Here is a 23,786-nt window from a genome sequence, read left to right as displayed (position 1 = left end):
AATTTTTGTTGCCGACTGACTCATTGAAGTCCTCTGCCCAAGGGGTTGCCCCTATTTAAATCCACATGAATTATTCATTGTGGTGCAATTTAAAACTTTGCATTGTATCTTCTTAAAAGCATTAAAGAGATAAAACTTTTAAATTCAAACTCGTTTTGTAACACAAGTTGAAGCTTAATATTTTTATTTAAATATATTTTTTATTTTAACTTAATAATTACTATAAATTTTAACTTGACATATTGTGCTTTTAGCAAGAGTTGTTTTTTCAGACTTTACATTTATTTGTATATACGTTAAATTCTAAATAATTATTAAATTAAAAGACTAAAATTTGCACCCACAAAATACAATTATTTGTGATACATATTTTATGGCAGAATAAAACATATTGTATTAAAAGACCTTATTTTCAATTTTTATTGAACAATTCATTTAAATAAAGTTTTAAATATTTATATGCACAGGCAAGACTTGCTGAACACCAGTTGATAAGCTGACTCTGGGCAAAGGACATCAATCATATCGGTAAAGTCAGATAACAGCCAAATACAAAATAAGAACAATTATGTGCACAGATAGTAGAGAAATCGGAGTAAGGCAAAAAGCCTTAACCATTGCTTATGTCATTCGCCAGCAGTTAAATTTTCATATTTGTACTATTAACATTGCGAATGAATGCTGGCGTATATGTAAATAAATTCAACATACGAAAATCCAACACATAAACGATATTGAAATTTAATGATGTAGATTTCAATTAAAGTAAGGCGCATTTAAGTTATTTAAGCAAATATTTTAAATTAAAGACTTATTTTCACAGTAAGACTTGAAATCATTCCTGAATACAACGTGGCGTATGAGTTTTATTTGTTGAACTTTTGTATATTTGACTATCAAATTTGAAATTAAAATATTAGGGCTCTTAAAGTGTCAAATATTTTTTATTTATTTATTTAATTAATATATTTCTTTGAACAAATTTATTCATATTTTTCCTTTAATTCTTATCCCTTTTAATTTAAATAATTTGACAAATTTAAATTATTATTAGCACTGTTAAACATGTTTTCATAAATTAATTCTAATATTTTGGTTTAATTTATTTATGCAGTTACCTTATATTAAATTCTAACTTTTATCCTCAAAAGACAATACTCTCCAAACAAAAATGCGTACTTGAAAAGCGTGAACATTTATTTTTCTTATTTTTTCTTTATTTTTAAGTACAAACGTATTAATAGATTATCTTAAGAAAAGGCACTTCTTTTTATGTTTTTTGTTAATAAATATAAATGAATTGATAGGAATTTGAGAGCAACATATATAATATTGTTTAATTTCTGTTTTTATTAAGGCTTAAATCTAATATTTATCCAGTGAGTTTTGGGAGTTTTGAAGAATTTTTTTTTCAAGTTCACTCTTTTCAACTGTCGCTCAAGGACCACGCCTACCACCTGGGCGGTGGGGGCTGCTGGACGATGATGATCTCCTCCCTGGGAGGAGGACGACGACCGCCGATGTTGAACTCGATGAAGGGTCGACTGGGGGGCACCACATCGACCTCGATGATGGGACGTGGTGGCGGTGGCTGATAGACGGCAGCGGGGGTGATGACCTCCACCCGGGGGGGTGGTGGTGGATAGCGACCACCACCCAATCCAATCTCAATCACCGGCTGCGGAATCCTCGGTGGCACAATGTCCACCTCCACAATTGGCCTGCCACCATGATGGTGATGATGATGGTGATGGCGACGTTCGTCCTCGTAGTAAGGCATTTTTCAAGAAATTATCCAATTAGTTTGTGTCCTCAGTTGTGAAGTTGCTTCGACTGACTCTTCTGTTGAACTGAATTGATGTCTTTACCTACCAAACTATTTAAAGCAACTTTTATCGCTAATTGGGGGGAATTTTTTCCAACTTCGTTATATATGTGTTTTCGCACAGTAGCTTAATTCACTATCTTGTCAGGTGGAATTAATGTCTTCTTCGATAAAAAAAACTGTTGATAAACACAAATTGATAAAAACAAAATTCCAATAAGGTGTTTTTGCTTGAATTTCATTAGGCGAGTTCAAGGTGAATCACTACTTATATTTTAAAGGGGAAGGACAAAAATTGGGATACGAAATAAATTAATGACTCATGCGAAGTAGTCAAAGTTCAGTTGCAGTTAGCGATACTGCACTTTTATACTTAACGAAAGGGCAATGGACTAAACGATTTTGTAATAAAGTGAACAACTCAGAATTTTTAAGCGCTCTACAAATTCGGATTATAGCTCAATGCTTTTGTATTTTTTGCAGCTTCTAATAATATATATGAATATTTAAAATTAAAAACGAAAAAGGTCAACGATTTGTATTAATGTAAATGAAAAGAATTAAAGTCTTCGACTTTTAAATAACTTTTTTCTTTTATAAATTACAATTGTAATACTAGGTTAAACTTGATGGCAAGTCTTTAATTAAGAACATAAATATTGAAATGTGTGTATTAACTCCTTTTGATAAATAAGAATACTGCTGATAATATTTTCCAGCAGCGGTTTTGGCTACTTTTCTTTGATTATTGTGTATAACATTGGTATCAATTGTCTTTCATATCAGCAGAATTCACTATCTATGGTATTGCACCATTTGCTGTTGTCATTTCAAGAACTTAAGATTAAGACAAAGAGATATTTGTGTATTTTTGTTTGTTATCTATCGCTTTGTTACACTTTATTGATAATACATTTTATTTTGTTATTGAACTTGGAACATTTCCGGTATGTAGTTCTTATGTTTATAATAATAAATGTTATTTGTTATTAAACTTGGAACATTTCCGCTTATATCTCCTGCTGCCCACCATCTTTTACCACTGTTGATAGGGTGGATTGTTGTAGGGCTGCTGCTGATACTGGTACTGCTGATATTCGTAGCCCTGCTGCTGGGGATAGTATCCATATTGTTGCGGCATTATCACCTGAGTTCCGGGCATATAGGTGGCCGCCGGTGTGGTCACGTAGACAATCTCGGCGGGCCGAGGCGCAGGCGGCGGCGGATAGTATGCGCCACCCCAACCGGGAACCACATCAATTTCGATATTTGGACGACCATGGTGATGGCGAGCAGGATAGCCGCATGGATCTTCATAGTACCGCATAGTTGATTATTTAGCCAGTAAAGGTAATCAACCGACCCAACTTCACCACCCAGCAACGCGTTGAACACTGGAAACCCCGAAACAATACAAAACTTTTGCAGTCGAACCAAACTGGAAGTTCGTTCGGGGGTTCCATCAATCAGGGTTTATGGGTATTATTCCAGTGTTTAAAGGCAAAAGATAAGGTGTGCCTTAGTCACTCGAAAGGTTCTGATAACAATGACCGTACGGACAGTTGTGCATTTACAGGTGATCGGGTTTGGGCGTTTTTTCTCGCACTATTTATTGTTTACCATATTAACTGAGTGTAGCTTATCGCAGGGTAACATTTTCTTATCTCTCAGATAAGCAAAAATTTGCTGAAAAAGCGGAAAATGCAGGCAGAAAAATTGGAACAAGTTCAGATAGACATTCAAAAATAAACGAACACAAAAATAGTTGAGCTCTAATTAAAACAGGTGTTCTGATAAGGAATGCTGGAGATAATGTATTTTAAATTTAGGCAAGTGTGAATTAAAGTTTTTCGTTAAAATGGTTTTCAGAAATAGAACCCTAGAATAGAAGCTAGTTAAAAAATTAAAAAAATAATAATAAAAACCAAACGTTCAAGAGAACAAGCCAGCACATTAGGTTTGAATACAGCTGCGGTCAAATTAATAGTAGTTGTAAAATAACATGATCTCTAAAGCATAGGACAACTTTAACTTTAATTAAGCATATTGCTTATTTACCAATAAACATAAGTCTTTGATGTTCCATAAGTTGATAAACTTCTATTAATTTGATCGCATCTACTTTTATTTTGACCTGCAACTGCTTATAGTATTAGCTTCATGCAATTAAATTAAATTAAATTAAACTGTTTTTTTATATCTTGTTCATAAACTAAAACACTACTAATATTTTGACCGCACCTGCAAATACTTTATTGGTGATATTACTAGTTTACTAATGCTATCTAAAATAAATTCATCATGGCTGATTTTCAGATCCCCAGGTTCCTTCTCAATATTGCGGGTTGTGATAGTGGCTGCCACCGGGAGGCGGTGGTGGTGGATACTGGTAGTAGGGCGGTGGTGGCGCCTGCTGCACCACCATAACTGGCGGTGGGGGTGGCGGTGGCTGCTGCACCACCACAACTTGCGTTGGTGGGCGGTGGTGGCGACGCGGCCATGGTGGTGCGATCTGCACCTTAATAACGGGACCACGGCGATGTGGTGGTGGTCCTCCACAATGATCGTGTGGTGGTGGCATCTTGGGTTAATTTAATTTGCCAATCAACGGATTCTAGGAGCTCCAATTATGTCGACTTATCGCTGCTAACTGAACTAACTGAATGCGCAACTTTTGGGTATGACCAAGTTATCAAAGTGTTAAATATCAGCTCTCTTAGTAAAAAGCTTCACAAAAATTACTCATACGCCGTGGGTGCTTTAATTTAGTTAGAGAGAATTTATTGTACACGGGGATTGACCATTGAAAGTATCAATACCTGAGCACAATTTTCGATAGATAAAAGTCAAACTTTATTTTCTTTTTGGCAAAGCTTTTTATTGCCAAAAGCGTTTCATTAATTTTGTAAGCTAAGGCATAGGGAACATTTACTTTGATGAGTCATTGCCTTTGAGGTAACTTAAAAAAATATATTAAAATATTTATCAGGAAATGGTAAAATCTTTGCTGATGAATCATTGATTTAAGGGGTTTCCTTTTTTTACTAAAACTCAGGGCCGTCACCAAACTAGCCGCTCTGCCCATTTAATACCATTGTGAAATATTCTAATATAATGATAATAACAAACTAATTCAGTTAATGTTAAAATAAAGGACAAAAAGAAAGTTTAGTTATGTATTTAACTTCATTTCTAACTAAACTATGTAAAAATACAAAAACTAATATATTTTATAATATTGCAAACACTGTCGTTGTTGAAAGCATTTAGTTTAATTAACTTATGCGCAAATATATGCAGCTGCATAAATACCTTAAGAATTTTAAACTAATCAACACCGAATTAAGCTTAGGAAAATATTGTCTTACCAGTTAATTCTTTCAGATATTTATCCAAATTTTAGCCCAAAAATTTGATAAATACATCTTTAAATATTTTCTTAGGCTTGTAAATATTTTACAAACATTTGCGCGTCTATTATGCAAAGTTTGTAAACACGATTTTGCCTCGAGAACGACTTGGGCAAATATTAAATGCATGCCAACGAAAAACATGATAATTCCTGCCGGTCAATCAAAACGCTTCACTTGAGCAAACAAATGCGGAATTTACGATTTCTTAAACAAGACTGCGGACCTTAATATTTTCTTTTGTTAATTGAGTGGTTCGTGCTGCATTTTGGTTTGTCATTCCGATCAAAGTTCAGGGGGTTGCAGGGGTTAACCATGGGGTTAAGAGTGCTGTATTTCTACGCCTTAAAAGTTAAACATGCACAAAGTGGTAAGGAGTTTGGGGCAAAGTTTTTCAACTGCCGCAAAAGAAGGAAATGAATGCCGCATACCTCGCAACATATCGACTCAAGTTTGTGGGCTGGAAGTGCTTGAGGGGGCGTGGCACGCCGCTTGACAGCGCGTATCCAATGTAATGATGCCACTCCTTTCAGTTATTATACCCTTTTAAAGGGGAATATCAAATGGGTTTTAACAATTTTGATTTGTTAAGCTTTAAATTATCTGATAAAAAGAATTTATTTTGTAAACTGATTAACAACTACTTTTTTATTTTATAATATATAAGTAACTGAATACTGTTTCATATGTTAGTCAAAAAAAATATATATATATATTGCTTATTGAGTTGCATGATTTAAAACAAAATATTATAACTAATATAAAAATATGAAATGTTATTTAGCTTGAAAGCCATTATATAAAAGTTAAAAATGTTTTAAGTTTAATTTTAATTTATAAGGTAGAACATGTTTTTACCATTGTAATAAATAAGCAACTTTTATAGGAAGAAGAAAAGAATTGGAAAAACGTAAATTTTTAAGCCAGATTTCAAAACTATTTGGCATTATTAACAAAGAGTATAAAATGCCTCGCGTTTCCAAAAAAAAAATTTGCACATGTATTTTGTACCTCTTCTCCTGCTGCTCCTTATGCATATTTTAGGAAATGAATTGCAAGCGAATTCCGCGTCCTGTGTTCTGGCAAGATAAAATGTCTCCGAGTCAAGACGGCATCAGAAAATCAGAAAATTGGGGTTTGGAATCGGGCGCTGAATCTGAATCTGAAACTGAGGCAAAGGCAAAGTCAAAGGCAGGGGCGCCATCGAATCGATAACTGTCAAAAAATAAAGCCGGCAAGCAACATGCAAGACAGGCGTAAAGGGGGCGTGGCAAAAAGGAAGGTGATGGTGGTTTTTAGCGGTGGCGGTAGCGGCGGCATCGCGCAATTTAAATATTTATGGCGCTGCGCTTGGTGCACAAGAAACGGAACCAGGCACACGGCATAGCCAAAAAACCGTGACCGTAACCGTAAACCTAACCGAGAAACCAGGAACAGCAGCTATCTGAAATTTCGCAACCCGTGAACTTAAAGTGAGAAAAATGTACAAAATGTATTGAAAACTACGTTGAAATCATGGGAAAAAAGGTCACAAAAAAAAACTTAATTACAAGCAAGCGAGTTGTTTAATTTTAACAGTGATAAATGACTTTTTCAACTAAGCATGATTTTCTTAGAAAATATATATTTAATCTGGGGTATTTATATTTTAAAGGATGAATATGTGTTGTATATTATTTTTAAGTTCACAAAAAATAATATGAAATAAAATAATCATTTAAATAAATCAGTGATCAAAATAACAAAATAAATTTTAGCTGGCATGTTTATTTTTTTAAGTAAGATTAATTTCAAGCTCACAAAACTTATATATAAACTAAAAATTTTTTCCAGTGCAGCACCACCTCCTTTACGAGGCCACCGACTCAGGCATCTTCAGTGGCGGAGTCAGAAAACGCATTTCCTGCTCATGTCATGACATGCAAGCGTGGCTGGGAAAACGCGTAACAAGAGATGGCGGGAAAATCGGGGGAAAGTTGGAAAACCGGGCGGTGCAGAAATGGGTTACCCCAAAAGGAATCATTGCTTTTGTCGACATGTCATGGCAATTCTTGTATCTTGAAAGTGTTATTTTTTGGGTTGGGGGTGGGCTGAACAGTTTTCTGAACCTTTCTTGGAGAACATTTTATTGAGCTACAGTTTTAAGGCATTTGCTGTGAGTTTATGATTGATAGAGTTATAAAACTGAAGTCGCGAAGCCAAAAAGCTGCGGCAGGTGAGAGATGGCTTGGCAGTTTTTGGTAAAGTCTTAGAAGGTGTTGCCTACCATGACACAAATGAATGTCTTTTTACAAGTTAGATAGATTTTAACTCAGTTAATAAATACTTTATAAAATTAAAACCATTTTTTTTTTGTGGAAAACGATTTTTATGGCCAAAGTTTATAAATTATATTTATTTCAATGTCATTAGTTTAAAATATATTTTGTAGCTTGTTTGTTAAATAATAGTTTCATATATATTTAACTTTAATCATCTCTAGCTTAACTTTAGTTATGTCAAATTTTTGGCACAATTTGAATTTATACTTATCACAAGAAATTAGAAAGTCATTTTCAAGAAAGTCTTATATTTTTTATTATGATACTTTTTTAGAAACAATAAATAAATAAATAAATAAATAAACAATGTATAGTTTGTTTTATGTCGGCGCTTTGATTGTACAGTTTCAGAAGCACTGCTTCTTGCATTCTTGTCAACTTTTAATTGCAAACTCGTATAGTTTTACAGCCTTTGGAGTGCAAGAAGCACTGCCACTCCCCCTTTTTCCCGCCCCACAAGGCCATTAAGGAACTTGTTAATTTGCATTTTCCATTTACATTTGCATGAAATTTGTTTCTGTTCGCCCGGCGTAAAAATTAACCGAAAGAAACAAAACTGATGCGAAAGATGAAGAGAGTGAAAACTTGTGCCCATAATGAGCTGCCTGCGGTTTGCATCCCCTTAACCCCAGAAAGCCGCACACATTTATATGTGTCCCTTTTGGCCCTTTTGACACTCTTGGCAATTTCCGGCCTTTACTTTTTTGTGATGCTTTATAATTGGTGTTCACTTGTTGTCGCAAACACAACAAATGGTTACAAATACTTACAAATTACATAAATGCTTTTCCATGTCTCAATAAACACGCCCCCAAAAAATATTGGTTTAAGGAAGGCATCCCCCCGCAAATAGGAAGAATAAAAAGTTGAACACAAAATGTTTGGCAAATATTTTGTGACTTTGTTGCGTATCACGCAGTGACCAACTCCTGGCCACGCCCCTACTTGGGGTTTTCCCGCCCCCCATTTTTGGCTAGGCAACCAAGTGGAAAAAGCATCGTCTGTCCACTCGAGTGTGCAATTAGGTGAAAATAAGTGGTTCAACAAACGCCTCCGAGTATGCAATCATTTAAATTTCACTTCATTTGTCCTTTTCATGATTTGCCCACCATTCAGCAACTTGTTTTACACTGAAAATATTTTTAAAGAGTTGAAAATTTGTATTTCAAAATAGATTAATAAGCAAAACGCGCAAAAAAAAACAAAATAAAAATATAATTAACATGGTTTAAATACATTAAAATTTCTATAAAGTAATCTTAAATTTAATTTTACTTGAAACTTAGCAGATTTCATTAAAATTTAATTTAGATGTAAAGAACAAAGTTATTTTAAAGAGTTGTTTAAGCAGAAAGCTTTTAAAAAATCTAATTATTATCTAAAGGGATTTTAAAAGTATTTTATCACAAGTTTTTAGCAATTGTATACGCTTGCACTTTATAAATACTGAATTAAAAAGTTACTTAACTGTAAGGAACTTTACTATTTTTCTCAGTGGCCATATTTCCTGTGCCCATTTCTCCCCTGTGAAATTACAGCACCCAAACGAAATTATTTTGATTTATATGCAGGCAGGCACCTGCTCATTCAAGTTCCCTGTTTTCCTTTTTTGTGCCCAGATATTCTCCCGCTCTGGGATTTGTCTAAACTAAACGCTTTGATTTGCGAAACTCCCCGAAACGCCAACCAACTGCCATTCGTTTCCCGGATGTCAACAAAAACGGAATTTGAAATGCAAATTTAATTTGAGACAAGACGAGTCGCGACTCAAGGCCTCCTCAAGACCAGTGGTTCCTCGCTTTAATTGCCCCAATGAAAGGGACGAAGGTCCTGCTGGGAAAATGGATGTGGATGGCGGGAATGTGCGAAAATTGAGGAAAACTCTGAGGAGCTGACAGCTAAGCGCCTGCTTTGCCTGTTAATTTTGCGCTAAATCAGCAACAACTTTGATTTCGATTTTATGCCATGTGCATAAAATTTTTGCGCTGACTCAAAAAGTTCGCACAAGTAGTGTGCGATGTGGTGGGAGGAAAATCGGTAAATGGGTAAGCGGGAAAATTCTTGGGAAACTGGCTGTAGTGGGAAATATCAAATCCATAGCCAAGCAGAGTGTTTGGCCTGATTGAAATGTTGGCAACTATTGCGCCAAGTACTCACAAGTTTATTGGCGAATTGATGAAGTGTGTTCGCCTTTGCATGCGCTTTGCATGAGTTTTCCACACAGCCAGCTGCAAAACAATTTTCCATTTTCATTGCATGCCGCTTGCAATTTGGCGGCGCTGATATGCAAATTAAGTTGTTGCACTAAACGACGTGCCGGGAAACAGGGAAATCCATGGGCGATGCAAAAAGGGGGTTGGCTTCTCCTGTTTTGGCTCATTTGTATTACAATTCGTCACTGAAAATCACAAGTGTGTATGTGTGTGTGAGTGTGGCTGAAGGAAAAGTTTGCCTGGTTATGAGCAGCAATGCCTTTTCTACAAGTTTTTGAAAATCGAGATGGGAATTAAAAGTTGGTTGAAATGTAATGTTGATACTTTAAGTTAAAAAAAAAAAATTAAACTATAAGAACTGTTTTTTTAAACAATTAAAATTTTATGTTGAAGCTTTAAATCATAACCAAACCTTTTTCCTTATAAATAATATACAAATGAACACTCCTTCCCTTTAAAATCGACCTTACCATAAACTTAAAGCTTAAAACTGAAAATTAATTAATTAAGATCTGTTTCTTAATATTTAAAATACAAATAACAGTTTCCTACTTTAAAAGTCTATATTACAGAACACATATTTTCTTTATATCTTTGATAAAAAGAAACTGTTTAAAAACCCAAGAGTCTACTTGCACACTTGCTATTTAGATAACACCTCAAAACTGGAGGACCTTCACACTCCACACTCCACTATCCACAACTCAAGTTCCCTCAATCAAAGACCCATTTACATTTCCCGACCGCACTCTCAATCGCCACTTAAATCACAATCGAAACACCTCAAGAAACCTCCTCGCGTTTAGATGATTTGTTGCCTACACAAGGATGTATGCGATGGTGTATATGTTATAACGCTATTCGTGGCAAGATTTATGGGCAAGTCGAGGCAGGGAGATGCAGTTCATTTCTGCATAATTTTGAAATAATCTCGAAACCAGAAGCAGCACGACAAGTTCACTTCATTAACTCAATAATTTGACGATAAGTTATGCGGAAAACGAAATAAATAAAAAATTAAAACAGAAATAACAAAAAGAAACAACATAGCAAAGAAGTAATTTATATAGCAAAATGGAAAATAATTTTCCGAAACCAATGGGAGATAGAAGATGGTTTAAGACCTTATTCGTTTTTGAATATATAAGCTATTGTAGCTAAAAACACAATATACCCCTTAATTCCTATCACATATCCGCGTGTAATAAAGTTGCATTTGACGCAGATTAATCTGAAAAATGTGGCAAAGGAAATGTGAATGTTGCTGATGGTGGTTTCATCGCCTGCGGAATTGGAAAAGGGGTAACTGTTGTCATGGCCATCATGTCGTATGCGTTATATTGTTTTGCCCGAAACAACCGAAACGCCAAACACACAAATCACGAATCACAAATCGAAATTCGCCATCTACAAAACGAAAATCACAATTTGGCAATTGCCAAAACCGAAATGCATAACGAAATAATCAAGGGAAAAGGGGGTTTGACCTTGTCAAATGTCAAATTATATGCTGAACGACGCTTAGCGCAACGGAAATTCGCATTATGAGATTTTTGGCCATCGCTTTCGGATCGTACCGGACAATTTTAGTTAAAAACAGCCCATCCACAATTTTGATGTTTCATTTATCAGCGCGAGTGAGACAGATACATCCGCTTTCGGTGGAGGTGGAGGGGGAGAAAGGGACGGGGAGAGGGTAACAGAAAGAGAGGACAGGACAATTGGCCTGGCTGATTGGGTCGTTGGGTCACTGCGTATGGCTGCAATTTTAATTAAAATTTATTGATTTACAGTTGAATAAATGCACATTGCAATTGCATCGTGTAGGGACTCTACATGCTGATGTCTCCTCGCCGAATGGTAAAACACTTTAAAGCACAGGGATTGCTTAAGAAGTATAAATTGTTGTTACTATCAAATTTTATTCCATTCATATCAAAATAAAATATTTATTTGTATTTGTATGACACCAAAATTAATGTTTCAAAGTCTTTGCTTAAGATTTACACCGCTTTTTTCTTGAAATGAAATTTTTAAGTCTGTGACCAAAATATTTTAAAAGCTACTACGATATCTCTGAAAATTTTAAAGGCTTATTTAATACATACAAATTAATCTTTATATATAGCCAAAATATTAGTAAAAATTGGGTTAAAAAGTTTAATTGCAAACCATATAGTCCAAAATTCATAATTTTTAAAATTTTGTTTAATTTATTTCCAAATTAAATATTTCTTTCTAATCATTATGCCATCAAAATTAAAGTTTCAAAGTCTAAGGACCTCTTTGTTTAAGAAAGTTCCGATCCGTTTGCTCTCTTCTTTTTATTTCTGGTTTTAATAATACATTTTCCACTTTTAATTAAAGTTTTAGTTGTTCACCGAAATTTTTGCGAGAAAGTTTCGCCCAAAAACAAACTGCAGCACAAAAAGCAGTTGGCTGAGGATTCGGCTTAGGATTTGGCTAAGGATTTTGCTGCATATTTGGTGGCTGGCAGTTTGTTGCAATTGTCGTCTCCATGTGTACACAAATAAAAATTCTAAGATATAAATTTTAAATTCCTGGGTAAACTTCTTAATAAGTATCCGTAAAAAAAGATTTGTCACAAGAATACATTTTTTTTTGCAATTTTAATATTATTAGTATCAAATTGGCAACCACAAAAGTGTGTGGTTTAAAATGGTATACAAATGCGTAAGATATTTTTTTTTCTGTGCATCTCCACGTGTCGTATGCCACGTCATTAACAGGTGAAAGGTGAAAGTTTTCGCCATGGCACACATCATTTCGTAGCCGAGTGAGTTTTTAGGCAAAACAACCCGAAGAGTAAACTCTGTGAACACAATTACAATTGCGGTTCATTTGACAGTTTCCATTAAGTTTTTGCCAGCCTGCAGATGGCAGGAAAAAGGAAAGGCCGGAGGAAAAATCCGAGCAAGAGGAAACATCAGCAGACGGGGGCTGTTGCATAATTAACGGCAACAAAGTGTTAAGGAGTGCATCAAGCAAATGTTAACTGCCCAACAACGGGGTTGAGGTTGGGGCTAACAGGGGTTAAGGAGCGAGTAGCGAGCAGAAACTTGCGACTGTAAATCAGACCAAGAGAACAAAAGGGCATGTTCGTTAAGGTATTTTCCTTTTTTTTCATGCTGCATTCGCACAATGAAAACGGAGAAATGGGAAAAGGCTGGGAAATTGGGCTAAGAATGGGCTGAAATAATGGGTTAAGTGAGCAAAGTTTGAATCTATAGTTTCATAATCCTTAAATTTGCCTAAACTTAACTTTAGTTAATATAGTAATTTAAAAAATTTGTGGAAAATAAAAACCGTACATGAAATCCAAAAAACATGTACAGTAGTAAATGAAAATTAATGTTTAGTTTAAGTACATAAAGGGAAAATGTATTATTTTATTATTGTATATGCTTATTTTAATTTAGTATATTAAATATTTTTTATTTACAAAATGAAAAATTTTAACTTCAAACTTAAATTTTAGTCCCATCATTCCACCGCCCCACATTTTTTCTACGGAACATCTGCTACTTAATTTCACACTGTTCGCTTGGGGAGAAGTTTCGCGTCTTAATTACAATAAAATATTTAAAACGTTGAGTTTAACTACTACACTACCCGTCAAGAATTGGGGCTTCTATGACTGCACCCCAAACACATATCCTTGAGTAATTTGATAGTTATGACTGCTCCCTGAGGAGGAAAAAGAGTATTCCATTTCTGCTCAAGGCGTCGATTGAGGAAACTCGGTAAACGAGGCCTCTGGAATTTCGTTCGCATGAATATTTAGTTGCGTAATGTGGCCACGCCCTCCAAACAGTTTAATTTGTGCGGCAGGAAAACAAAAACAAAAGGCAAATGCTAATTTTATTGACATCCAAAACTCAAGAAGGCGGCACGGAAATTAAAGGCGTGGGGGTGTGATTCCGCCCACCCAGCCATTAACACATTTTGGCGGAGAAAGAAGTTACCAACACCACCACACCACTTCCGCCCCTTTTCGCCGCCTGCTAATTAACACGTTTTGAATTGTGAATTTTGAAATGTGTTAAATAATGAAAACGGGGGTGCAAGAATAACAAAACAATATGCAAAAAGGATTTGGTGTTAAGGATAACAAATCGAGGTGATATTCGACGCAAGGAGCGAAAGGAAAATGCTCTATTGGGGTAATAAATATATTATGTCTTACTCTGCGTTAAGAAAGCAGCTTTCAAATATGTATTTTGCTTCTGTCGAAAAAGAAACATTCGTTTTGATTTAATAATAACAAAAAGTAAAATTCTCATATATTTTTAAAAAATTAACAGAAAAAGGATTATTTTATCTTTTATTAATAATTATTAGTGAATCGAGTTGGAACAATTTTTTTTTTACATTTGTATATTTGTAAAATAGTTACAAATTTCACTAGGTTTGATAATACCATAAAAGGGTGTCCCTATTTTCAACTTTCTTCAATTCCCCTAGTTCAAGGATAATGGGCGCAACCTTGAAGGTGTCAAAATAACATATTCTTCCCCTTCTCCGATTTCATTACCCTATTACCGCCCAGAGCTCCTGAGGTGGGCGTGGCACTAGTTAGGCACCAAATGAAATTAAAACACGCATAAATTATATGGCTAACACAAAACGTTGACGACTCTGATGATGAGGCCGCCTTGAATATATTAACACATTTTCCACGTTTCGTTTGGTTTTCTGTTCATTTCTCCAGAGCTGCCTAAAAGTTGAGGTTCGTTTTGTATGCAGTGGAAAAAAATAGAGGTATTTAATAATAAAGGTTTTGGATATTTGTTCATGGATTTTTTAAAAGGGTTGGCTTACAATTATTTATAATGCTAAAAATAATAACAATAATGATAATGGGGGAATAAAAAGTGATAGTTTTTTTTTATATATACTTATATACATAATTAGCTCAAAAATTGTGTTGTAAAACTTTTGTCATACTACTTTTTTTCCTGTATACCAGAATTTCTCAAAGGCACTGTTTCTCCGACTGCATAATTGCTCAATAGTGCGTTGGAAAAAGGAAAAGGCGTCGCTTTGGTTTAAGCAATTAAGTGCGAATTGGTCGCCGGGGGTACAAGTGGGCGTGTCTGCCCTGATTTATGTGCCACACCTCCTTTTGCGCCCCCATTTCCCCGTAGTTGTGTTCATGTCACTTCACATTTGATTAACTGTAGTTGCAGCTGCAACCAAAAGTATTTCGCTACAATTTTAATTCCATCTGCACCTCTCATCAGTTTTCTCCCCCTCCGGTGGCTTAATTTTTTCCCCCGGCTGCCACGCCCCCTTATCCCGGCTGCAAAATGCGCACACGCATCTTACGTGCATCACATGCCAAGCAGCTGCTGTCATGTAAATTAATTAAAAATGTTTAAACCGCCGCCGGTTCGGCAGCTGCCTTTCCTGCAACATTTTCCACAGGGATATAAAAAAAAAGGATACAACTAAAGATGGAGGCTAACTTTGGCTCAGGCGAAAGGAAAATGAGCTGGAATGTATATGAAAATTAAAAAGTTAAAGCTGAAGGGTTTGCAACGTAATAGCCTTAACAAAAAAATTTTGCTTAACCCAAAAAATAAAAGCTTTACTCTTTATCAACCAAAACGGATATTTAAGTGTTTAAGACTTACTCTTAAAAAAGGTTTAAGTATAAAGTAAACACATAAATTGTCAACTTTCGTTAAAAAGTCACCTAATAAAGTTAAATTTAGAGCCTACAACGAATTTACAACATTTGTAAATTGAGGACCTCAACAAAAACAACCTAGCTTTTTTGTTATAAAAATATATGGTCATAAAAATGTTAGACACAAGTATATATGCTACTCAGAAGCTTTTGGCCACCTTTGACTATCGAGGCAAAACGGTTCTAAAAGTGCTGACATATTTTTATGTATTTTTATATATTTTTATAGACCTCCATCAAAGTTGGAAGTGTTGTCGTATTGCTGGCTTTTTATTTAAATCGAAAAAAGTTTGCACTCTGAATGGTGGTGGCGTAGTGAAAGTATTGAGTGGGTGATTGCGGCTGAGTCCAAAGTTGCAGACAAGTCAGGAGTGGTAGCCTCTCTGCGAGTGTTTGGCATTGGCATGGATATAAAAGTATGTCTACAAGCATCTGTCAACTACAGTGGATTGTGAGAAAAAGTCTTATTAATTTTAATTTGGTTACGCAGTTTTGGCACTTTAGCATGACAAATTAATTGTTTCTTAATACATTTGTGCTGGTATTCTTGAGTAAGACAAATATATTAGTAATAAAAAATGGTTTTAAGTCCAAGTAGACATTTCAGTTATTTCACAATAAGTCCAGATCTTATTATTCAAAATTTATGAGTTACAGAAAGTTTGGTTTTAATATAATTATATTTTAACTAACGTCATAAAAATTAAAAATAGCAGATTAATAATATTTTTATTTTAAACAGTTCCATAAAAAACATGCTATGCCTTTATTAAATAGTGTAAGTGTGTTAATTTACAAACTAAATATATTGTTAAGCAAATTTGTACATATATTGTTAATTAAATTCAAGCTTCAACTTTAATTACCGTGTCACTGTGATCGCTTCAAACCTTCAAAGATTTTAATAATATTTTTATTACAATTAAAGTGTAAAAAAATGTATGGTTTTCCACTGTTGATCAACTCAAACCTTCAATGCAACTGCTGCTGAATGCTTTTATGACAACTCAATTTTGAAATACACTTTAGTTTGCCCACCTCAACCATGACTGTCTGCCCCAAAACGTTCCACCCCCCCCTTGCTCAATTTTCCAACCCCCTCGCACAACCAAAATGTACCACCTAACCTGATCTACAAGCAAAGTTGAGAGTTTTCGTGGGCAACACACAAAACGCATAAATTTATGTCAAACATTTGTGAGACGTCTCCACTTCCGCCCTCTCCCTCACTCTATATCTATCTATCTCTTTCGGTGAAACAAATTTATTTGGACTTTTTAACAACTTTTGTGTATCTGTGTGTGTACTTTCTGTGTTGAGGTGTTGGCACAACCTTTGTGGCAGTCTCTTTCCCTTTTTTTTTGGCAAAACTTGCCACATTCAGTTTGCAAATATTTTTTATGTGCCACGACACATTCAAAAGGGGGGTTAAGAGTTGGTGAACCAGGGGTTAAGGGGGTCGAAATGTTAATCCTGCGAGGGATGGGCCATAAACTACTCTAGAATTTTTGCTGAAGTTGAATGGGAGTCACTTTTGTTGATTGCTCAAAATTCAAGGAGGGGCCCAAAAGTATAGGCGTCTTTCATATGTAAATTCCATTAAAAAAGGAGGCTCTCAGGAATATATATGGCATGTGAAATATAATAAAATCAAGAGCTTATAGTACTCTCCGTTTGCCCTAGTCAGGCCCAACTGTTGATTCACTTAAGAAATAAAAACGAATGCACTCGAAAATGCATCAAATCAACATGTTGCCAAAAGAGAGACACACACATTTGCCAAAAGAAAGTCGGAGAAAGTCTCCTAAAAAGAAAGCGGGAAACGAATGGAATTAAAACATTTGCTCTCTGGGAGAGTTATCCAGGATTGGGGCAAAAACCTGGCTAAAACCCGAATCCCAACGATTATGTCCCAAAACAAAATTTCGTGGACTCAACTTCGTGTGTGTTTATGCCCATAAACAACAAACTTCGACTGACCCCAAAACATAAACAAACCAAAAGGAAGAAAGAGCTCAAGATTATAAGTTCTAAAAAAAATATATTCTTTTAAAAATTGTTACTATGAGTAAATAAATAATAAATAGTGGAAACTTTCAGTTTTGTTTTAAAAATACTAATATAAATTTGCTAAAATGTTTTTTTTTTTTGTGAATTCCAACTAAAATAATAGAACAGATGCACATATAGGCAATTAAGAGTCAATTTAAATTGACATAATTGAAATCGTAACAAAACAAAAAATAAATAAATGCAATTTAATTGATTAGTTTTCCTATGAACCCGGACACTCTTAGCACATGAAACTGTAACATCTGTGTCAAAGCAAATTAAATTGGCATTAAATTTTACAAAGACATATAATAAAAATACATCAAGTTAGAAAAAAGGAAGCGGTTAAATCATAAATAAATACAAAATATAGAAATTGTTTTATTACTTTAAAATTATACTTTAATTTTATTTTTTTCTTAATGTATTAAATTAATTGTGAAAATAAACAATGTATGCACATAGCATATTTTCAGCTTAGTAAAAACATAAACCTTATTTTTTTTTAATTTTTCACTCTTTATACTGGCTTTTAATATTATAAATATCTTTACCTTTAATTAATAACTAAGTAAGTCACTTTGAACATGAATATCAAAAATATTTTAAATAATTAATGCATATTGTCAAGTATGTATTTACAAATGTAATTAATGATATATCTTTTGTGACTAGCGCTAAGTAAATAAAAAAATAATAAATAATAATGTCTTGCGTAAATAAATTATTTCTCATTTACTTCAAAAAATATAGTCCTAGGACAATTTGTGGTCTGTTTTTCCGAGACCGCTTTTCTAGAGTCCCTAACCTACCACAAAAGTTCTGCAGTGGCTTCGACTTTCTCTCAGACTTTCTCTCGGCAATAAACTTGCTCTCCCTTGGCAACATGTTGCAAAGCCTTTCTCACCGCGCAGTCGCCCCGACAAATATTCAACAACCAAAAATTCACGACTTGGCCTTTGCGTTCGTTCGCTGCACCCGAAGTTCACTGTACTCGTATCGCACACTTCGTCATATTGAACTTCGTTCTTAAGCTGAAACAAAACTGAAATTGCACTTAGTTGGTAAGAAGCGTTCTGCGGCCACGGGCGGCAAAGCGGAAAACTCGGAAAAATCGGAAAAAAGCCGAGCGGAAAACTCATAGAAAGAAATATACAATAGCAACAAAAGCGAAAAAAAATCAAATAAAAAACCGAAGAAACGCGAGTACGGAAAAGCGTTGCAGTGGAAATTGCGGACAGGCGGAAACCGCGTTTCGCTTACATGTGCGTTTGTAATTATGCAAATTGCCGGGCAACTCTTTCGACAAATGGCACTCAAGTGCAACTGTTGCCCCCTTTTGTGCCGTGACCTTGCACCCAACCCACCATGAATATTCATGCCGCCAAAAAGTCAGAAACTGGGCCAAAACTAGTGCAACTAAAACAAAAAAACGAGAATACCCAAAAGGGACCAAATAAACAGTGACAAACAATTTCTGCTCAATTTAAAGCCGCTGCGAAAGTTTTGCTCCACTTACCTTCGCTCATCTGTCAAATCCGTATAATTTCCTCTTTTTTTTGTGCTGCGTCCTTTCCGTTTGTGTGTCAGCAACTTGTTGTCCTTGGTCCTTGGTCTTTGGTCCTAGAAAACCAACTCAGACCCAGACTCTCAGGCTGTGCAAATAAAATGCAAATAAATTATTTTTATTATTCCACTGTGACAGCTGATTTCGGGGCTTTCTTTAGCATTTCTTGTGCGTTTTTTCTCGGCCATTGTTATGGCGCTTGGCTGGTATTTTGATGTCGTTGAAAGTGGCTTAGCTTAAAGTTCCTCTGGCAATGCATAAGCGAGTTATGTGCTATGTCAAGGACACACATCGTTAAAGTTGTTTAGTTATGAGTTGAAGAACGTTTTTCTAATAAAATATGTAGTTGGGAAATCAAATAAAATCAAAGAAAAGTTTAAGTTTTTTAGAATGGTGTGGAAGAAATAAGGAGACAAATTGAAATGTATGTTTATTAATATCTGACTCTGTGGCAGAATAAAATATTTAAATTGATTGAGATATTTGTGCATTTAAAAATAACAAGAAGCAATAAATGACATTTATATTGTACAGTGATAAAAATATTGCTGGCAATTCGTTTTGAAAAAGTCCGCTAAGGCAGTTTTACTTTAAAGTCTTTGTCAGCTTGAGTGAATTTAGAAGACTAATTCTCTGGAATGTGTTAAATCAATAAGTGCAGTTTTTGATTTTGGGACAGTCAATATAATAAATAAAGCATATTTAAACAGGTTTAGGTAAAGACTTAAAGTGAAGATTAATATGTGTTCTTGAATTTAATTATTATAATAAAACTTAAGAGCATATTTATTCTAATAAACCCAATCATAACCCAACAAAAATAAGAGAAGTCAAGGCTAGTTTTATATACTTGAAATTAACATAGCTGAGGAAGCAAGTATAATGAATTTGTCTCACAAAACTGTTATAAAACTGATAACTTATTCAGTTAATGTCTTAGTTTAATGAATGTACAAGGATAAGTTTAACTTCAGAAATAAATGTGTCAAACCTTTTTTTTATAATTTAGAAAAGTGCAAGTCAAGTCAAATCTAAAATTCCGATTTAGTTACCCAAACTTGGGCGCAAAATAAAAATAAGCACAAACCATTTATAACTCATAATTACTCAGCATTTGAAGCAAAGTAACGAAGGAGATTTCCATTAACAATTGTGCAGGCTTTGTGTCCCCTCAGCTCCGGTTTAAATAAATGGCCCGGCAATTGCCGAGGCTTGGCCAAGAAGGAGGCCCATCAACCATTCCGACGGAACCATCTCACCTGGGCATAGAATAAAATAGGCATGGGATGGCACTTTCGGGGGAGGATGAAAATGAAGCTTAATAAGTTTTGAGCACGCAAACGATGGGGAATTTTCGACCCGTTTGACTGACATGCTGGCCGCTCATAAGTCGCCGGGCATTGTAAACATGAATAAGACATTAGCAGCACACTTTACATGTGTAGAAAAGCCAACCAACCGACTGACTGACTGGCACAATTCCATTTGCGGGATCCTCATCTCTATATTCCTGGAAATTATTATTATTTGGGAAATATGTTAATTTAATGCCTGGGCATGGCCTTTGTAAGCCCAAATTGAAATGTCTGAGGCTTTAAATATTCATTGCCTACTTCTAGGCGCCTTCCATCTGCATTTTGTATGAGCTTGAGTGTACGTGTGTGTGTGTGTTTCGCATTTAATTTAATTGAAACATTTAATTACAGTGTCCAGGCATCTCGAGTGCTTAAATATTTTAAAAGGCATTTCAGCATCGCTGCAAAATCAATTCTCGAGTGAGCCTTTAAGCAGGCAATCGACAACAAATTGAAACCGAAATTAATAAAAACACAAAAACGCAAGTTGCAGAAACAAAAACGAAAAACGCAAAAACAAAAACCGAAATGTGTCTCGGGACAATCATCAAAATTGCATTGCCAGTGCGACATTAAAATGCAATTTGTGCCGCTCGCCTTTTCCAGTCACTGTCAAACTGTTGCCTCTTTAGCGGATTAAAATTGCTGTAAATACCAATCTGCCATCCAAAGAGTTGAACGAAAAAAAAAAATAAATAAAAAAGTAAAAACCAGGCTGAAAAACACAAAATTCATCAGCAACAACACAGGCAAACATGTCGACCATAAAGCTGCTCATTATCGGTAAGTTTTATCTCACAATTAAACAGAAACAAAAGGGAAAAACCATTAATGGAGGCACGAACTCGAAATCAAACTGAAACAGCGGCTGCTGTGGTTTTTCTGTTTTACTTTTATTTCCATGACCATCCCCTTTAGTTTGTAGTATATTTTATTCTACTTATTTGAAAGATGAGATTTATTCAATTGCTTTTTCATTTGGCAAAAGAGGTAGTCAAAAGCAATTAAAAAATGTTATGTATTTTATTAACTTACTTTCTTTTTTATGTTATTTGAAACCACTGAATAAATCTTTAATCTAAGGAATTAATGTTTGTATTATACAATTAAAAGTTACATTTAATATATGGACAAATTTAAAGACAATTTTTTTATTTTAAATAGCTCACAATATTAAAAAAAAAAAACCGTTGCCTATTTTTTTGGGCAATCAAGAGAAACTGGCCCGTAATCTTATTTATCTTATTTATGGAAAAAGAAATATATGTATGTATATATAGTTGTACAATTTATGTTCATGAAAAGGTCCTAGCAGAGTTAACTAAAATTAAAAATACCATAGCCAAGTTTTTGGGGCACTTGGGTATAAAAAATTGAATTGAATTAATATATGCATATAATTTTTGACAATATAAACAAATTGTTGCCTAGTTTTTCGGGCAACCAAGAGAAACTTGAAATAATTGAACTAAAGTGTTATTAAAAGAAAATATTCTTGAAATGATTTTAGTTGCTATCGTTCTGTTGCAGTTTCAAATATTGAAATGCTTAAATTAAAAATTTTTGTCCACTGGTAAATAAACCATTGCCTACTTTCTTAAGCTATGCAGAAAAATGAGAAATTAAGAAAAAAATATAAAATAAATCTACATAACATAAATAGGTAAAAAATATAAATCAGAATATTCCTGGAAATATAATTCTGTGCTCTTATACTTATTTCTGGCCAATTTAATACAACAAATTCTGAAGCAGCTTGAATCAATTTAGCATTGAACTTCCTAAAATCTTCAACAAACGGACATGTCTGAGTTGTTTCTCTGGTTACCGTACAGCACAATTAGGAATCGAATTTCCGTGTCCTCCTACCTTTTTTATACAAAAGCGACTCTTTTCCATACCTTGATGCTGCCCTTTAAAATATATTTTAAGACTTTATTCTTTACCATCACAACTTGCAGTCTTTGGGATCCAAAGCCGCCTTGATTGGAACATGGTGCATCTTTTTTTCAGACCCAGTCGATTGCATTTTTCTTGCCTCACTGACTTTCACTTGCCCCCTACTGCATTCTCATTTTCATTTTTTCACCGTTCACCGTGCCACGCCTCCGTTTTTCTTATCTGCCCCTTCTGGCGGTTTTCATTTTTATGTGCGCTCTGGGAAATTTCAGAATGCCGCAAAAGGCGTTTACGTGGAGCGGCGAAGTGGGCTGAGTGACCATAAACAAAAGACACCACCCACTCATCAACAACATCATGGACATCCATAGCCTTCTCCCAGCCGAATACAAAAAAAAAAAAATGAAAACAAAAATTCGGTTAACAATTCATTTCCGCGCTTTGGGCTTCATAAATTGCTTTTATTAGGCAGGCGCAACCCAAAGTAAGGACTGCGTATATATGGGTAATAATAATATACTTCAAGTTTTTGCATAACAAATAAAACGAATCAAATTTAGAGGTTATGAAGAGGGCGAGGGTGTAACGGATCTCCTGCACTGAAAAAAAAGGCAGGGAAAAGAAAAAGTAGTTAAATATAAATATGATGATTTGGTAACATAGTTTTTTATATTATTTTTATTTTCTGAACTTAAATTTGCGATTATTTTACAAGGATTATATTTTTAGAAAATATAAAAAAATTTTGCCCACTTTTTAAAGCTCATTTATGTTCATGTAAAATTAAATATTTATATTAAATTTAATGTGTCTGTTAATAAAATTCGTTTATGGGCGTAAAGTTTATTTTTTTCTATTTTGGGTACTTCAAAATATTAAAAACTATTGCCTATTATCGCAATTTTTGGTATAAGTACAAGCCTGGCAAATAATCCTATTTCTACTGTGTATCTCAGCCCTCGAGGCAGTGACAAGTTGTGAAGCGGGCCAGTCAGGGTCTGCTTTAGGCTTGGACCAAAGTTGTTGACAGCGCGTCCTGGGCACGCAGGCAATAAAATTCAATATTTCATTAAAACGCACGTTACGCATACGCAGCGTGGCACGAGTCCAAGCCAAACGAAACGTAACGAAACGAAATGAAACCAAACGAAAAAAAAGCCAACCGCAGACTGCGTGATGTTGTTGCTTTTATCACACGCAGGTCCGACGTTCAAATCGGATTTCGTGTTATTAGCACTGGACTCACCGCTCCCCATTTCCCTCTCACTTTTCCGCGTTTTCCTATACGAATTTCCATGCACCTAGAAAAATAGGCATACGTTGAGGTTCCACTTGGCTATCAGACAAATTAATTAAGTCGGGCTTAACAAGAAGCTTGGTTTGAAAGTATTTAAATGTTTTGTATACGATATTTTTCCAGCAAAAAAAATG

At 34.8% G+C, this 23,786-nt stretch overlaps 4 protein-coding genes across 6 annotated transcripts in view; 1 reads left to right on the top strand and 3 right to left on the bottom strand.

Annotated features, from left to right (window-relative positions):
* Positions 1 to 1,176: 1,176 nt before the first annotated feature.
* LOC128261521 (uncharacterized) lies at positions 1,177 to 1,864 on the bottom strand. Its single transcript, XM_052995257.1, has one exon. The coding sequence runs from the start codon at positions 1,778 to 1,780 to the stop codon at positions 1,451 to 1,453; it is 330 nt and encodes a 109-aa protein (XP_052851217.1). The 5' UTR covers positions 1,781 to 1,864; the 3' UTR covers positions 1,177 to 1,450.
* An 821-nt stretch (positions 1,865 to 2,685) lies between these two features.
* Positions 2,686 to 3,276, bottom strand: LOC128261476 (uncharacterized). The gene has a single exon (XM_052995190.1). The coding sequence runs from the start codon at positions 3,150 to 3,152 to the stop codon at positions 2,862 to 2,864; it is 291 nt and encodes a 96-aa protein (XP_052851150.1). The 5' UTR covers positions 3,153 to 3,276; the 3' UTR covers positions 2,686 to 2,861.
* Positions 3,277 to 4,006: 730 nt separating this feature from the next.
* Positions 4,007 to 4,510, bottom strand: LOC128261481 (actin nucleation-promoting factor WASL). Its single transcript, XM_052995203.1, has one exon. It carries the CDS (start codon positions 4,404 to 4,406, stop codon positions 4,158 to 4,160), a length of 249 nt encoding a protein of 82 aa, XP_052851163.1. The 5' UTR covers positions 4,407 to 4,510; the 3' UTR covers positions 4,007 to 4,157.
* Positions 4,511 to 18,609: 14,099 nt separating this feature from the next.
* The window catches only part of LOC128263067 (hemicentin-1), a 112,592-nt gene continuing 107,415 nt past the window's right edge, over positions 18,610 to 23,786 (top strand). For all 3 annotated transcript variants that reach the window (XM_052997740.1, XM_052997739.1, XM_052997741.1), the window contains exons 1-2: positions 18,610 to 18,799; positions 20,808 to 21,239. In XM_052997740.1, coding sequence (XP_052853700.1) covers positions 21,212 to 21,239 — 28 coding nt within the window. In that variant the 5' untranslated portion in view covers positions 18,610 to 18,799; positions 20,808 to 21,211. The remainder of the gene's footprint in view (positions 18,800 to 20,807; positions 21,240 to 23,786) is intronic.

The sequence above is a fragment of the Drosophila gunungcola genome, unplaced genomic scaffold (assembly GCF_025200985.1).
Source record: "Drosophila gunungcola strain Sukarami unplaced genomic scaffold, Dgunungcola_SK_2 000001F, whole genome shotgun sequence".
NCBI lineage: Eukaryota > Metazoa > Arthropoda > Insecta > Diptera > Drosophilidae > Drosophila > Drosophila gunungcola.
Note: the sequence above shows the minus strand (reverse complement) of the source record. Positions and strands in the feature narration are given on the sequence as shown.

What these genes read in the sequence shown, in the direction of transcription:
- LOC128261521 (XM_052995257.1), bottom strand. Translation starts at nt 1,780, where the DNA reads ATGCCTTACTACGAGGACGAACGTCGCCATCACCATCATCATCACCAT.
- LOC128261481 (XM_052995203.1), bottom strand. Translation starts at nt 4,406, where the DNA reads ATGCCACCACCACACGATCATTGTGGAGGACCACCACCACATCGCCGT.
- LOC128261476 (XM_052995190.1), bottom strand. Translation starts at nt 3,152, where the DNA reads ATGCGGTACTATGAAGATCCATGCGGCTATCCTGCTCGCCATCACCAT.